General features: G+C 45.1%; 1 protein-coding gene across 3 annotated transcripts; it reads right to left on the bottom strand.

The window, feature by feature from the left end:
* Positions 1 to 749: 749 nt before the first annotated feature.
* On the bottom strand, positions 750 to 9322 carry LOC140253986 (lipase member M-like). 3 transcript variants are annotated; one of them, XM_072340143.1, is made up of 10 exons: positions 8800 to 9322; positions 7462 to 7551; positions 6756 to 6840; positions 5636 to 5834; positions 5020 to 5129; positions 4481 to 4617; positions 4163 to 4306; positions 3473 to 3544; positions 3005 to 3070; positions 2422 to 2656 (listed from the first exon to the last, which is right to left on the bottom strand). In XM_072340143.1, exons 2-10 carry the CDS (start codon positions 7540 to 7542, stop codon positions 2423 to 2425), a joined length of 1128 nt encoding a protein of 375 aa, XP_072196244.1. In that variant the 5' UTR covers positions 7543 to 7551; positions 8800 to 9322; the 3' UTR covers position 2422. The 3 variants fall into 3 exon arrangements, with proteins under 3 accessions (XP_072196243.1, XP_072196244.1, XP_072196242.1); XM_072340141.1 differs by having other exon boundaries at positions 6756 to 6921; positions 8800 to 9321; XM_072340142.1 differs by lacking the exon at positions 3473 to 3544 and having other exon boundaries at positions 750 to 2656; positions 6756 to 6921; positions 8800 to 9319.
* Positions 9323 to 12876: the final 3554 nt, after the last annotated feature.

Here is a 12876-nt window from a genome sequence, read left to right as displayed (position 1 = left end):
GCCTGCTGCTTCTTTCACATTGATTGTGACGATGATAGAAAATTACAGACCATAAAACATGATGCAATTACAGTATTTTGAATGGGATGTAACACAGTTTTAAGCCTGTCCTGTTTCTCAAGATAAACAGATCACAAATTGTTCTGCCTGAGAACATCTGGAAGGTTAAGTCAGTGGCTACATGACCAATATCCTTCGTGTGAGGATATATGATTGAGATTTGGTCACACATGGAGGATAAACAGTCTCAAGACATTCACATGAGGAGCAGGGTGCCTGGATGTCCTTGTTCACAGGAGAGAAAACTACAGCCCCAAAACAACAGGCTTGAGTTGAGCAAGGACTCCAGTCCCTGCAAGATGAGCACAGCTCTCCAGAAAACCCTTTTACTGACTGAAGCAATTTGAGTTGCAAGCACCTTGATTATTTGCTGTTTTCTTTTCTTTCAAAATGTGCCTGTTTAGCAATTGCTGAACCTATAACGAACAAATACCAGTTCCATCTGGAACTTTCAGACTATGGTTTGGAAAGAATTTCATCAGAACACTCCGCCATGGGAATGGATTAAAACAGTGCAATACAGACTTTGTCTTGGATGAATACAGAAATGGAAGAAACATTGCAGACTGAACAGAAAGAATAAAAGCAGAAACACTGGAATTCTTAGGAACACTCAGACTTTAAAATTTAGAGTTTTTTAATCAAAATATATTAGTTTTTACAAGCTATTCAGAAGTCTGGATGTTTATTTGCAAGGATATGAAACTCCTCATGCATTAGCATGCACATTCATTGCACGAACACAATGCATTACTGGAGGAATGCTGCTCTAAGGCAGAGCCCTGCACTAAATAACTACATTAGCTCCTTTCAGTACCTGAAGGGGCCTACAGGAAACCTTGAGGGGGAATCTATCAGGGAGTGCAGTGATGATATAAGGGGTAACAACTTTGAACTAAAAGTGTAGAGATTTAGATTAGATATGAGGAAGAAAAACTTTACTCAGAGGATGTTGAGGCCCTGGAACAGGCTGCCCAGAAACGCTGTGGATACTCCATCCCTGAAGGGTCCGAAGGCCAGACTAGATGTGGTCCTGGGCAACCTGGTCAGGTGGGAGATGTCTCTGCCCGTGGCAGGATTTGTAGCTAGGTATTCAGTAATGTCCTTCAAGCCAAACCATTCAACGGTTCTATTAATCTATAGATCATATGTAACCTATAGCTTGATTTCTACACCCTAAAAATACCTTGACCAGCCCTGTTTGTTCTGTGGTCAGTTCTAGCTTTAAGGATAGAAAGTGAACATATGTACATTTCTGATGATTTCTTTAGACTCTAACAGACTCTGCTGCATTTGTCCAAAAGCACTGTGCACCAGCATCCCCATCCCACCCCTTCCAGATACTTGGGTGAAAGCATGCTGCTTGGACCCACAGTTGGCCTTTGGAGAGTGGCCATGTTGTGCTCCTTACCCTTTCTAAGCCTCCAGACTGCCATCTGCAACCTGCCTCATCCCTCAGCTGCATACAGAAAGAGAGCTATGCTGAAAACCTCCGTGTTCCTCCAGAGGTTTAAGGCAGTACAATCACACAGAGCCCAGTAGACCCTCTCTTACTTTATTGTTAATTTTTATACGTGTATTTGGGAAAAGAGCCTTATCCTTTGCCCTGCTTGCTCCTAGACACATATTAAGAGTATAATTATACAAACAGGCAAATTCACAATTCCTTCCCTAATCAATATCTTACTATAAAGTGTAATCCAGGAGCTGAAAACAGAGTTAGACTCATTATAGGCTTCCACCAGACTCTTCTCTCTCACACATGAGCAATACAAAAGCATTTCCTGAAATTCATCAGAATATCCACCTGGGTTTGTACCTTAGGAACAGGATTCAAAATGGTCTTTCTTGGTTAATCTTACCAAAAACCCTGTTGCGCACGATCAAGTTTGGGCTTATCTGGGTTTTCCAGCTCTTATAATTGTCACCAGGCAGATAGCTTCTAGCTTCTTGGGACAGTGGTCCCAACTGGTGAAACATCAACATCCAGGACAGAGCAGAGCTACTGTGCTTGTGTTTGCAGCTGGGAACACCCAGAGCCCACAGCACTGGCCAGGAGTTCCACAGAAATAGCTTTTGTCTGGAAATCCATGAGCATGAAAGGCTCAGAGTCCAAAGTCTATGCCCAACTCCTTCAAGGATCTCCACCTACTTAATTAACCTAAATCCTACACAATTCTATGATCATTGGATTGGCCAATTTTCCTCACTTGCCAGACTGATATAAACCCACAACAAGTGCAGCACCTTAATAAACCCTTCCCCTCCCCCCTACTTTCACCCCCCACCCACCCTTTTTTTTCACATAAAGAAGCCCCCAAAGGTAAAGGAGAAATCAGCAATTACTGCCACTGTCCCACCTCTAGGCATTCTTCTTCATCAGTTCAAGAATTTCTTTGTATATTTGTTCATATGCTTGCACGCCCCAAAGGAAATCAAAGTGGACAAATTCAGGAATATACTTTTTGTATGCCACGTTGGTTATACGAGGCAGAGTTATATTTACATCTTCAGGGGCAGAAATCCAGTCCCTGCCACCAAACCATGCAGCAAGTGGTGCTCTCATATTTTCCAGTTCATAGAAGGGTGGCTTGCTCTGGAAAACAAATAACATTGCCTAAGGTCTGGGAAGTCACAGGCTGATTGAAAATACAAAGGACTCCTGATTGCTGCTTAGCATTTCCTTTTCTCTCAGTAAATGGCATATCAGTGGAGATCATAACTATGCCTTGAACTCTCATCATTTTTACCAGAGGTTCGAGAATTCATCAGCGAATGGCATCATTCAACCCCTTTGTGTAAGAAAGATACAACCCTAAATGACCATAACATGGTAAATTCTATAAATCCCATAAAATTAGGTCTCAGTAACAGCAACACTTTCATTTGAATTTTTGTTTTCTTTTGTTTTTTAAGCTGACAAATGAGAATGGATTTCTCTTACCTGGTTATAATGAAGCATGTTGTCACTGCCATAATCATAGTATTTGAATTCCCCTGTTTGATAGAGCTAGAAGAGGAAAAGAGCTATGTTAATTTTGCATGTGCTACAGGGCACCATGAGAGAAACAAAAGCAGGTGAGGGAGGATAACTGGTAGCTTCAAACATCAGTGAGAGGCCATTTGTGGGTGCTTATCCTATTAAGAGCATGAAAGAATAGAAGCAGAACAACACTTGTGATATCACATAATTCAAATTCCCATCTTGCCTCGGAGTGGAAAGCATGACCTGGGGAGGCAGCTTGTCTTTTGGGACACAGAAGCCATAGAAATGCATAGTTCACTTAACTTTCATCCAAGACTTAGGGAATGTAATGAAGTGTTATATCTGAGTACTGAGAAGAGATTCTTGGCAGCTTAGAGAGAAAAATGTAAGCCCTGGTTGCTCGCAATCAACAGGAGGAAATGTTACCTGGCGCCAATGTAACATGTTTTTTAGGGATGTTGAATCAGGGTAGTGGGACAGGTAGACATCTATACGGCTCTGCAAGAAATCGTTGGAGACATTTATTCTCTGTGTGGTGGGAAATCTCACGAGAAATACATTTGACCAAGTTCTGTAGCCATACAATGGTTCCGTTACTCACACAGGCTAGCTGGGGCTCTTATTTGCACAAAGAGCTTTGTCTTATCTCTGTGAAGGCACAACTCAACCCTGTGCCATGCAAACCCACACTGCAGGCAGCAGCGTTAGGTGTGCTACAGAGCTCCCTTCAGTGGGTCTTGCAACTTTCATAGGATGCTGCGTTTCATTACAGGTCTATGTGGTTTCAAACCAAAGTAAAAAATCTGTCTCTTGTAATCCAGATCCTGTTAAAAAGATGATGTGCAACACATCACAGTATTCTACTTGCTATTTCTCAAGCACTCTCTGCTTGGGAAATTGAGGTATAACATCAACACTTTCCTTGAGAAATAATAGACCGGTTCCCACCCCATCTCTGCTCTGGGGATCTGTTGTGTGAGTGGCCAGCCCCACAGTCTGCCCCATACCCAAAAGCTGATGAGACCAGGACACTGTTCTTTTCCCAACTGCACATCCACACTGGGCTCTAACAACAGAAAACTGGATCACTGAAGAAGTAATCTGGAGGATACATACCACGTTTAAGGTGTTGGTGAACCCACCAGGCAAGTAAAGGACCAAGGAGCAAAGGCTTTTGAAGAATGTGTAGCTGCACAGACGGGATGTCACTTGCTTCAAGATCTCATCCTTATCAAAGACCACTGTGTGTCCTAAGATGAGCTGTGAAGTTCAAAGGCATTGGTTGTTGTGGTTCACAAGCTTGCAGAGCCAAAACAGCTCTCACGATGGAGATGATGGAAAGCAAGACCCTTGCATTGCTCAGCTGACCCTGGTCAGGAAACTAAGAACAAGGTTTTGTCTATGGAACCACAGGAGTGTGAGGGGAGGACCCACCTTAATCAGACCCTCAGGAAGATCAAACACTCTGACCAAGGGCGACTTCATATTTGAGCTTGTGGTGATAGGAGCCAGGGCAAAAAACATCTTGATTTTGTGATCCAGCTCAGGAATGGAAGAAAATGCAATGAAACCTGTAGGAGTGAGAAAGAAATAGACCCTGCCCTGCTACTTATGCATGATTTTTTGCTTAAGAATTAGAACCTGCCCTGCTATTTATGCACGATTTTTGACTTGAAATGCCTGCGTTCATTGTAAGAACCCCTGGAGCATGCTGTGGCATGAAGATACAAGGGCACACTCAGGTATCCTGACTAGGACCCTTCGCTGCTGATGCATTTCAACTCCCAGCTTGACTGTTGAGTCCATCTGCAGCTCCCACAACCCCTTCTTGAGGCTCTGGCAGTGGTGGGATACATCAAAAGTCATTTGTCACAATCAGTTTTCAACCACCAGTTCTCAAAATTTTTCCATTAATGCAAATATGGATTTTTACCCACTCACATCCAACTCAAATCCAGAGCCCTTTTAAGTACCTGTGGTAGTGCCTTGAGAGTAAGCCACGTAGTATAACTGCTCCTGTCCCGTTTTCTGCAGAATATAGTTGATTGTTGCTGGAAGGTCATACATGGCCATCTCATGAAAGCTGCAGTGGAGACATAAGAAAATTACTGTTGCTGATCTTGAACACTGAGAGTGACAGGCACGTGACAGCTTTTGCAAAATGGCATTCCCACCAGCATGTTTGCAGGATCTGTGCTACCACTGCTGAGTGGTAGTGTTTGTTTGCTATTTGTCCCCATAAAATAGTAGCACATTTACTCTGGAAAGTATCATCTGCTCCTATCTCTTGGAGGAGCCCCGAAAGCTCCTCGGACATTCTGGAGCAATAATTTATTTGCAGGAAAAGGCTAAAAGAGCTGTGGGTGCAATTGACAGGCTGTGTCAGGGACAGGCTATTTGGAGATCTGGCTATGGCTAGGGCACTCTGGTTGGATCTTGGTGAGAGATGTGTGATGGAGCTACTTCTCCAGCTTAGGGAAACTACAGGACCAGGATCAGAGTCTAACATTAAGTACCAGATCCCTTCCACTTTTCCCAAAGCACTCCCAGGAAGATCTAGTGGCATTTCTGTAGCTTCAGTTAAAATACCTGTAAGATGAATATTTCTCACTGTGAAATTCAAATTCTTTGTGCTTTCGTGACCAGCTGTTCCCCCTGCTGTTTCCTATCCAGACATCATAGCCAGCATCTGCAAGGATGAAGCCCAGGCTTCTGTTGGGCAGGTTTGTGACCCAGTTACTGCCCTCCAACACCAGGCCATGCTGCAGGAGTACTGCAGGCTTGGGAGCTGAAAGAAGAAGCAAAAGATTGTTTTCTCCAGCTGCTGACATAACTCACCATTTAGACTTCAGATAACTCCTTGGAACCACCCAATTGAGAACTGACTACTGTGCACAGCAAAGTCCCATTACAAGAGACATAGATGCTGGAGGGAACCAAGAGAACCTCCACCCATTTCTGCCTGCCATATGGCAGGTTCCAGGATCCCTGAATGTTTTGATGAAGGGTAAAAAAAACAACGACCTTAGAGTAGAAGAGAGTATAGAAAGACGTAGTGTGGAAAGGGCCTCTCTGCTCCAACCCCTGGTGAAAAGGGGTGTTTTTTTGGACCCTCAATAAAAGACTTACAATTCCACCTGGAGCAGCTGAGGACAAAATTACCTGAATGGAAATCTGGCTTTTTACACTAACTTGTCATGTTCATATTCCAGTTCTCCCGTTTTCCCAGCCTGCCAAGACTGGGACATCACCCTCTCCACTTTGAAACAGTGGTGCAAGTGATGCAAGGGATGGGAAGAAAGCCATCAGAATGGTGAGACAGCATCAGATCAGACATGAGGTTTATTATGGCTAATAGATGACTTGTAACTTCTCCACCAGGAACAGACCTTTATCCAGTACATAAGTCCATAATCCAGCTTCCCTTGTGCCTCACATCATGGATTTGGCTGGCTTTGAAAGTTTGGGGTGAGATTTTTTTGCCCTATTAATTTTCCTTATCATTCTATTCCTCTTTGCAGTAGATCCCACAGGACCAACAAAGTTGGCATGGTTGGCATTTGCATTTCTTATTCTCTTGAAGGACACCTCTGCAAGGCTGCTTCACTTAGGACCCAGCCAATGGTGAGGAAGCCCTGCTCCTGGCCTCCTCCAACCAAGAAGTGTTTTTGGGGCCCCAGGGCCCAGCAGACCTTCTTGTGGCACTTACGGTGGCAGAACATGCTGGATCCCAGTGTTTCTGCTTCATGGGAGGCACTCGTGCTTTCTGAGTTGTCTCTGCCATGAGGAATCCTCTGTAAGGTAAGATAATAGCCATCTTCTGTCACCACTTCATGCTCCTCATAGGGGTACCCGTGGTAGCGAACAATTTCACCCTACAAGATGGGAACAACATTGGACAGATCCTCGGCAAGTCTCCATCCCAAAGCAATGCCAGACCAGGCCACAGGTGCCCTGACCCAAAGATAGTGCTGTCAACAGGAGAGTGGAACAGTGACCTCCCAGTGTCCCTTCCACCCACACTGTGTAAACATCATGACTTCAGCGAAAACCTTTGGCAGCAGCACGTTTCTCAAACTCCCTGAACAGGTCTGGTAAAGAAGGGCCCACAGCTGACTTTTATTTTGCAGTCAGGGCTTGTGAAGAGCCAGGCAGCAATGAGAGCAAAGCTCCAACTCTGCACCAAACCTGGTCACCTAACTGAGCTCCCTAAAAATGGCTGCTGTAAATCACAATGTACATATGCAATGTAGACAAAAGCTTCAATAAACCCCTGTCTCAGACCCTGGTAAAGGTGCACATGCAGAGACTAAGAGTCTTAGGCCATGACAGTAGATAACTTGCATGCCCAAGATTTGGGCTTTCTAGGGGAAAGGATGACAAGAGGAAAAGAGCAGAGGGAAGTCAAGACTTACAACATCCATAGACACCTCAGGGCTTGCACTGGAACTATCAGTACTGCAGATTAAGTAAGTAATGGTGATGAACAGCCACATCGTGGTTCTCTGCAAAATATCACCAATGAACAGATGAGACATTGATTTTACTGACATAAGAAGATACGGATGGCATTTGACAAGTGCTACATTTTCATTAGGGTATTAACACAATCCCTACACAGATCATTTTCAAGCTGGTGTTCTCCAAATTATTCTAAAAACGTTGCTTATCTTGAGCAATCTTGAATAATGCCAGAGTCTCCATTTCATCTGATTTTAACCACATGTTCTTAGCCAGATCCTTTCATTTAGAAAAATAGCTTATGTGCACGTTCACGTATGTTTATAAGTCTTTACCCACCAGAGAAAATCTGGTCTTTGAGGGGAGGATAAGAGTCTCCTGATTTTAACTGACAGTCAGAAGAATAGATTATTTGGTAGTAGAACCAGTCGGAAGTAAATCAGCCACTTTTAAATTTTAGGATAACAGAGGCTTTGTTTATAATAGAAACTTTTTGTTAGGTGTTTGTTAGGGTTGAAGGTAGGATTTTAGAGACCCCAGGACACAATGGATTTGCCCTGGTTTCAAAATAGAATTTTCCAAGTTTTTCAGCTCTGGAACAGGACTCTGGAAGAAGAGTCCTGTCAAGCACCAGCCAAATGCACAGCTGGATTGGCATTGGCATGCCCATATGTTGCATCCATCCCACTTGCAAAATATCTTCTTTGCCTTCAGGAAGAGTGTGAGAAGGTTTCCCTTGTTCCCCTTCACGACCCATCTCTCTCCAGATGGAAGAACCAGCTTTCCTTGCTGCAAGAGGTAATTTCATAGGGGGGAAGAAAGCCACTTCTGCTGTTCCTGCAGTGGACCCAGGTAGGATCTCACCTGCACAGCTGTGCTGGCGGAGGGGACCTGGTAGGTTCCTTGCCCTACTTCCCACTCAGTTGTAACCATCATTGGGTCTTGGTGGCATGGCTTAGCCCAGCTGAGTCCCAAACACCTAGAAGGAGGGTGGTTGCCATCTCAAATCCAGCAGCTGCTTGCACTGCTCTCATTGCTTGTATCAAAAAGCACAACAAGGATGCACAGAAAGAGTCAGAAAGAATTTCTGGGATGCAACATCACAGGAATACTACTCAAATTCAAGAGAAGAGCCTGGCATGGGATAACCATCCTGGGAAAACATTGTGTGAAGTTAAACCCAAGGGACCCTCCTCTCAGCAGCCTCTGGTGAACCCCAAAAAGATTAGCAAAGAGAAAACCCACTCACCAGCGTGTTCTCAACCCCTGGACATCAAAGCAGGGAGCATTACCTGTTGGGTCAGCTTCAGTAGGACGGATTCCTTCTTTCCTCAGGTCCACTCTTGCCAAGCTGTTATCCCTTCTGCTCTGTGCAGCAGGGAGTGCCACAGGTCACCTCTTCTCCCAATCCTTTCTCCTGCTAGGGTGTAATTTACCTGAGGTCTGGAATCACTCTGGAATGAGAAGCCCTTCTGACATGGGCTTGAGCGAGAATATTTTTGCAGTGCTGAAGAACAGGCAAGAGCTGTAACAAATTAGTTATTCCCATCTGATGCAGTGCAGCATAATCCGGTGTTGCCTGTGGCCTCAGTGGAGCCAATATGATGCCCCCAGACCACTCTCCACCTATACTGGATCTGTTGTGCAGAGATGGAAGGGACTGAGATGAAGCTTCTGTGTGCTCCCACCTGTGAGTTTACGCTGGCTGAAGACGCTCTTTGTGGAGACAGCGTGGGCTGCGGGTGGATTTTTGGCAGCACTGCCTTCCAAGATGCCTCTCCGCTCCTCGCCAAGCTGCCCACACACCTGCATATTGCAGCAAATTGGCTTTCAGGGAGCAGCATACTCTGGGGCTTCATCTGACTCCATTGCCTCTCCTGTTGTTGATACTTGTCAGGTCTGGCCAAGCAGAACTTACTAAAGGGCAGACATGGGCTCTTTGGGAAGCCTGAATATCAAGCCCACCTCGATCCTGAGCTGTAAGTACTGCTTTTCACCACAGACGAGCTGAGGCAGAGCCAGGAGTCCTCCCAGCCTCACCTCTACAAATAGTGAGTCAGATCCAAGCCTGATTTGTAGCTGCAGGGAAAGGAGGAAAGGCAGAAAAACAGGATCAAGAATGTCAAGGCAAGAAACCACTCCTATCTCTCACTGCCTGTCAAGATGAGACATGGTTCACCTTTCTTTTGGGGAGAGGCCCTCAGAAAGACTCCTAGCCCAGCTACAGGCTCTTCTCCTGTAGCTATACTCCTGACCTAAATATGGCCTCTCCTGGTCTCTCTTACCATGTATGGAACTGCATTACTTCCCATACTACTTGAGCTTGATGGAAGGAGAGCAGAGAAGAAACCAAACCTTGTGCTGCCAGTGCTTTCCAGCCCACTGCATACAGTCTGGATGTACTCTTGCCATGGAACGGGGACTTTTCAGAGATGATTTGATACATCTGCCAAGTCTGCTGCACTACCAGGACAGAGCCTTTTCCCCATCCCCTCTGTCCCATTCCCAGCCCATATCTCACTGCTGCCAGCACTGTAGCCCCACAGATAATCCCTGACCCCTTTTAAGCACTGATAGAGTTGGACTGGAAAGCCTCCAGAGTGACCCCAACAAGTCAAGCATTATTGCATGGGCTCTTAAGGCCATAAAATCAACTACAGAGATTTTCTGAAGCATCAGAATCAGCTTGCTCAGAGGCTTATCTGCCATCTGCTGAAGTAAGACCTGTGCATGCTGCAGCCTGTAGTGGATGGGACATCTGGGCTGCATTTGTGTCATCCGTAGTATTGCAGAAGGGGTTTCTATCTAACAACTGCAGCTTTGACCTGACGCACTTGTTGATATTTTTATTCTTGTCTTCTCCTTTCTCCTAAAAATAAAATAAATAATAATTAAAAAATTAATAATAATCCTTACATTTCCTGTCATTTGCATTTGTTACTGGATAAATGTTATATTTCTTTTACCTGTCCAAAACAACAATCAAAAACAAAATCAAGATAAATAATTCTAAACTTAAAAGCCAAACTTATCTCATAAGTGGCAAAATATATTTTGTTTTCCTCTTACAACAGTCAAAACCTACAGAAAGGAAGAGAAAGAAGGGGTTAGTTTGAAAGTATCCACAAATCAAACAGTTGGACTGCTTCATAATCTCTGGAACAAATCAGATTCCTGCAGGTCTGGTGTGAATTGGAGCATGTGTCCTGCATGTATGGGTTCTATCTGCCTGCAGAGCAGGGGGACATGGCTTCTGTCTGGCTGTGATCCCAAGCAAGAGTCACTGAACTAATAGGATGTCCTTTACCTCGTGGACAGTCAGAGCTCAGTGAGAGGTGTTTCTGACTGCCAGCTCCCTCTGACTTTGCCACTCTAGCTGGCTATGAGCGTCCCAGGTAGCCACGAGGAAAGTAAAGTTTGAACTGGCTTGAGTTCTGAAATTGAGTTCTCAGAGATTTTCAGATGTATACATGCTTTGAACTTTCTTCAGTTGTTTTTTTTTTTTTTTGTTGTTGTTGTTGTTGTTTTGGGTTTTATTTTTGTTGTTGTTGTTGTTGTTGTTGTTGTTTTTCCAGGCTCTGAAAGCTTTTGTTGCCATTTGAAAGCATTTTTTGAATGCAATGTTGTTGAAAAGTTATACAACCTTTGGAAAACAAGCTAAAGCCAGCTTCTCTCTTTTGACAAAAACCAAATCAAATCAAGCTGACAGCAATGTTTGCAAAGCCTTCTGCTCCTGGAGGGCCTTTCTGCATGGTCACCAACACCAGGAGCCATCACAGGGGCAGGAGAAGGAAGGCCACCAAGCACCCTCTCTCCTCACAGACTTGCAAGGTCCAAGAGTGCCCAAAGGCACTTTAGTTACTCTTTCCTAAATTGCTCAGAACTACTTGCTCTTTGTCCAGCCACTGTCCGGTCACATAAGTGCAGAAGTCTTGCACAGCGTTGTGGGACGGGGATGTTCTAAGGCAAATGAACGTTCCGGACAGCAGGGGGTGCTGTGAAAGCACTTGAGAGAGGACCTCACCTAAGGTGTACCCTGCTGGGTACACCTCGAAACTGGTCACCCACACCTGTAGCCCACAACAGGGCTCCGGTCAGCCCAGCAGGTGGAGGTGGCGATGGAGGGCCAGTGTACGGGGTATTCGTCCTCCAGCACCACCTGTACTTTGGCTATGAGTGTCTCAGAAAGTGGAGGAGACATGGTATTGTGGAAGCCAGAAGTAAGTCCTTTCGTCATTCTCTCCATGTGTTCTAGCTGGTAATGAAATTCACTGCTGCTTCTTTTGGCCTATCACTATCTAGCTGTGTAAAAAAGTTATTTTCCCTCCTGTTTATAATTTTCCTTTAAATACTGGAAGATTGCAATGAGGTCTCACTGGAGTCTCTCTTCTCCAGGCTGAACAAACCCAGGCCTGCTCCAGCCCTCTGACCATCTTTGTGGATCTCCTCTGGATCCTGTGCTGGGGGCCCCAGACTTGGATACAGTACTCTGGATGGGGCCTCACAGGAGTAGAGAGGGACAATCACCTCCCTTGCTTTGCTGGCCACCCTTCTGATGGCACCCAGGATACGGTTGACCTTGTGAGTTGCAAGCACACACTGCTGGCTCACGTTAAGTTTTTCATCAGCCAGAATCCCTAGGTCCTTCTCAATGGGGCTATTCTCAATGAGTTCTTCTCCCAGTCTGTATGCACATCCAGTTTTACCTGCCCCAAGTGTAACAATTTGCACTAGGCTTTGTTGAACCTCATTAAGTTTATATGAGCCTACCTGTCAAGTTTGTCAATTGTCCTTCTGATGGCATTCCTTCCTTCTGTCCACTCAGCTTGATATTTGAGATATGTGTGGAGCAGCTGAGGTCCCTGAGTCTGTCTGGCCCAGCAAAGAGCAGGCTGAAGGGAGGCCTCATGGTAGACATTTCAGGCTCAGTGTTATAAAAAAAAAGGGGAGAAGGCTTTGAGGTGTGGCTGGGTTAGTGTCTGATCATCAGACCATGTTGGTGGAGTAGCAGGAACAGTGTGAAGGGCTCTGGAGGCTGGAGCAGAGAGCCACAGGCATCACAAGAAAACTGGTTTCAGCATGGTCTTGGCTGTGCCGTGGACAGTGAAGAGAGAGAGTGGTGGGACAGAGGCAGTTTTCTTGTGCCTGAAGGTGCTAGCGTCACCACCTGTTTGATACCAACTTTGATACCAGCTCCAGGGTTCCAAAAGGTCCTTCCCAATGAGCAATATGCCTGTAAGGTGAGAGTTAACAGTTGTGCTTTCCAGCATCTCATCCAAATACTGACCTGTCATAGCTGCCCAGCCTTAATTCTCGCCTCTTTCTTGAGCATTACTCTCGTTGTTCCTAGAAAAAAAGAAGGCAGCAGC

The sequence above is a fragment of the Excalfactoria chinensis genome, chromosome 6 (genome assembly GCF_039878825.1).
Source record: "Excalfactoria chinensis isolate bCotChi1 chromosome 6, bCotChi1.hap2, whole genome shotgun sequence".
Taxonomy (NCBI): Eukaryota; Metazoa; Chordata; class Aves; order Galliformes; family Phasianidae; genus Excalfactoria; species Excalfactoria chinensis.
The sequence above is the reverse complement of the archived record's forward strand: the minus strand, read 5'-3'. Positions and strand labels throughout refer to the sequence as shown.

Excerpts from the sequence above, each read along its gene's own strand:
- LOC140253986 (XM_072340141.1), bottom strand. The coding sequence starts at position 7,542 with ATGTGGCTGTTCATCACCATTACTTACTTAATCTGCAGTACTGATAGT. Across the intron at positions 4,307-4,480 it reads TTCCTGAGGGTCTGATTAAG|CTCATCTTAGGACACACAGT; the intron begins GTGGGTCCTCCC and ends TGAACTTCACAG. Across the intron at positions 3,071-3,472 it reads ACATGTTACATTGGCGCCAG|CTCTATCAAACAGGGGAATT; the intron begins GTAACATTTCCT and ends TTCCTCTTCTAG.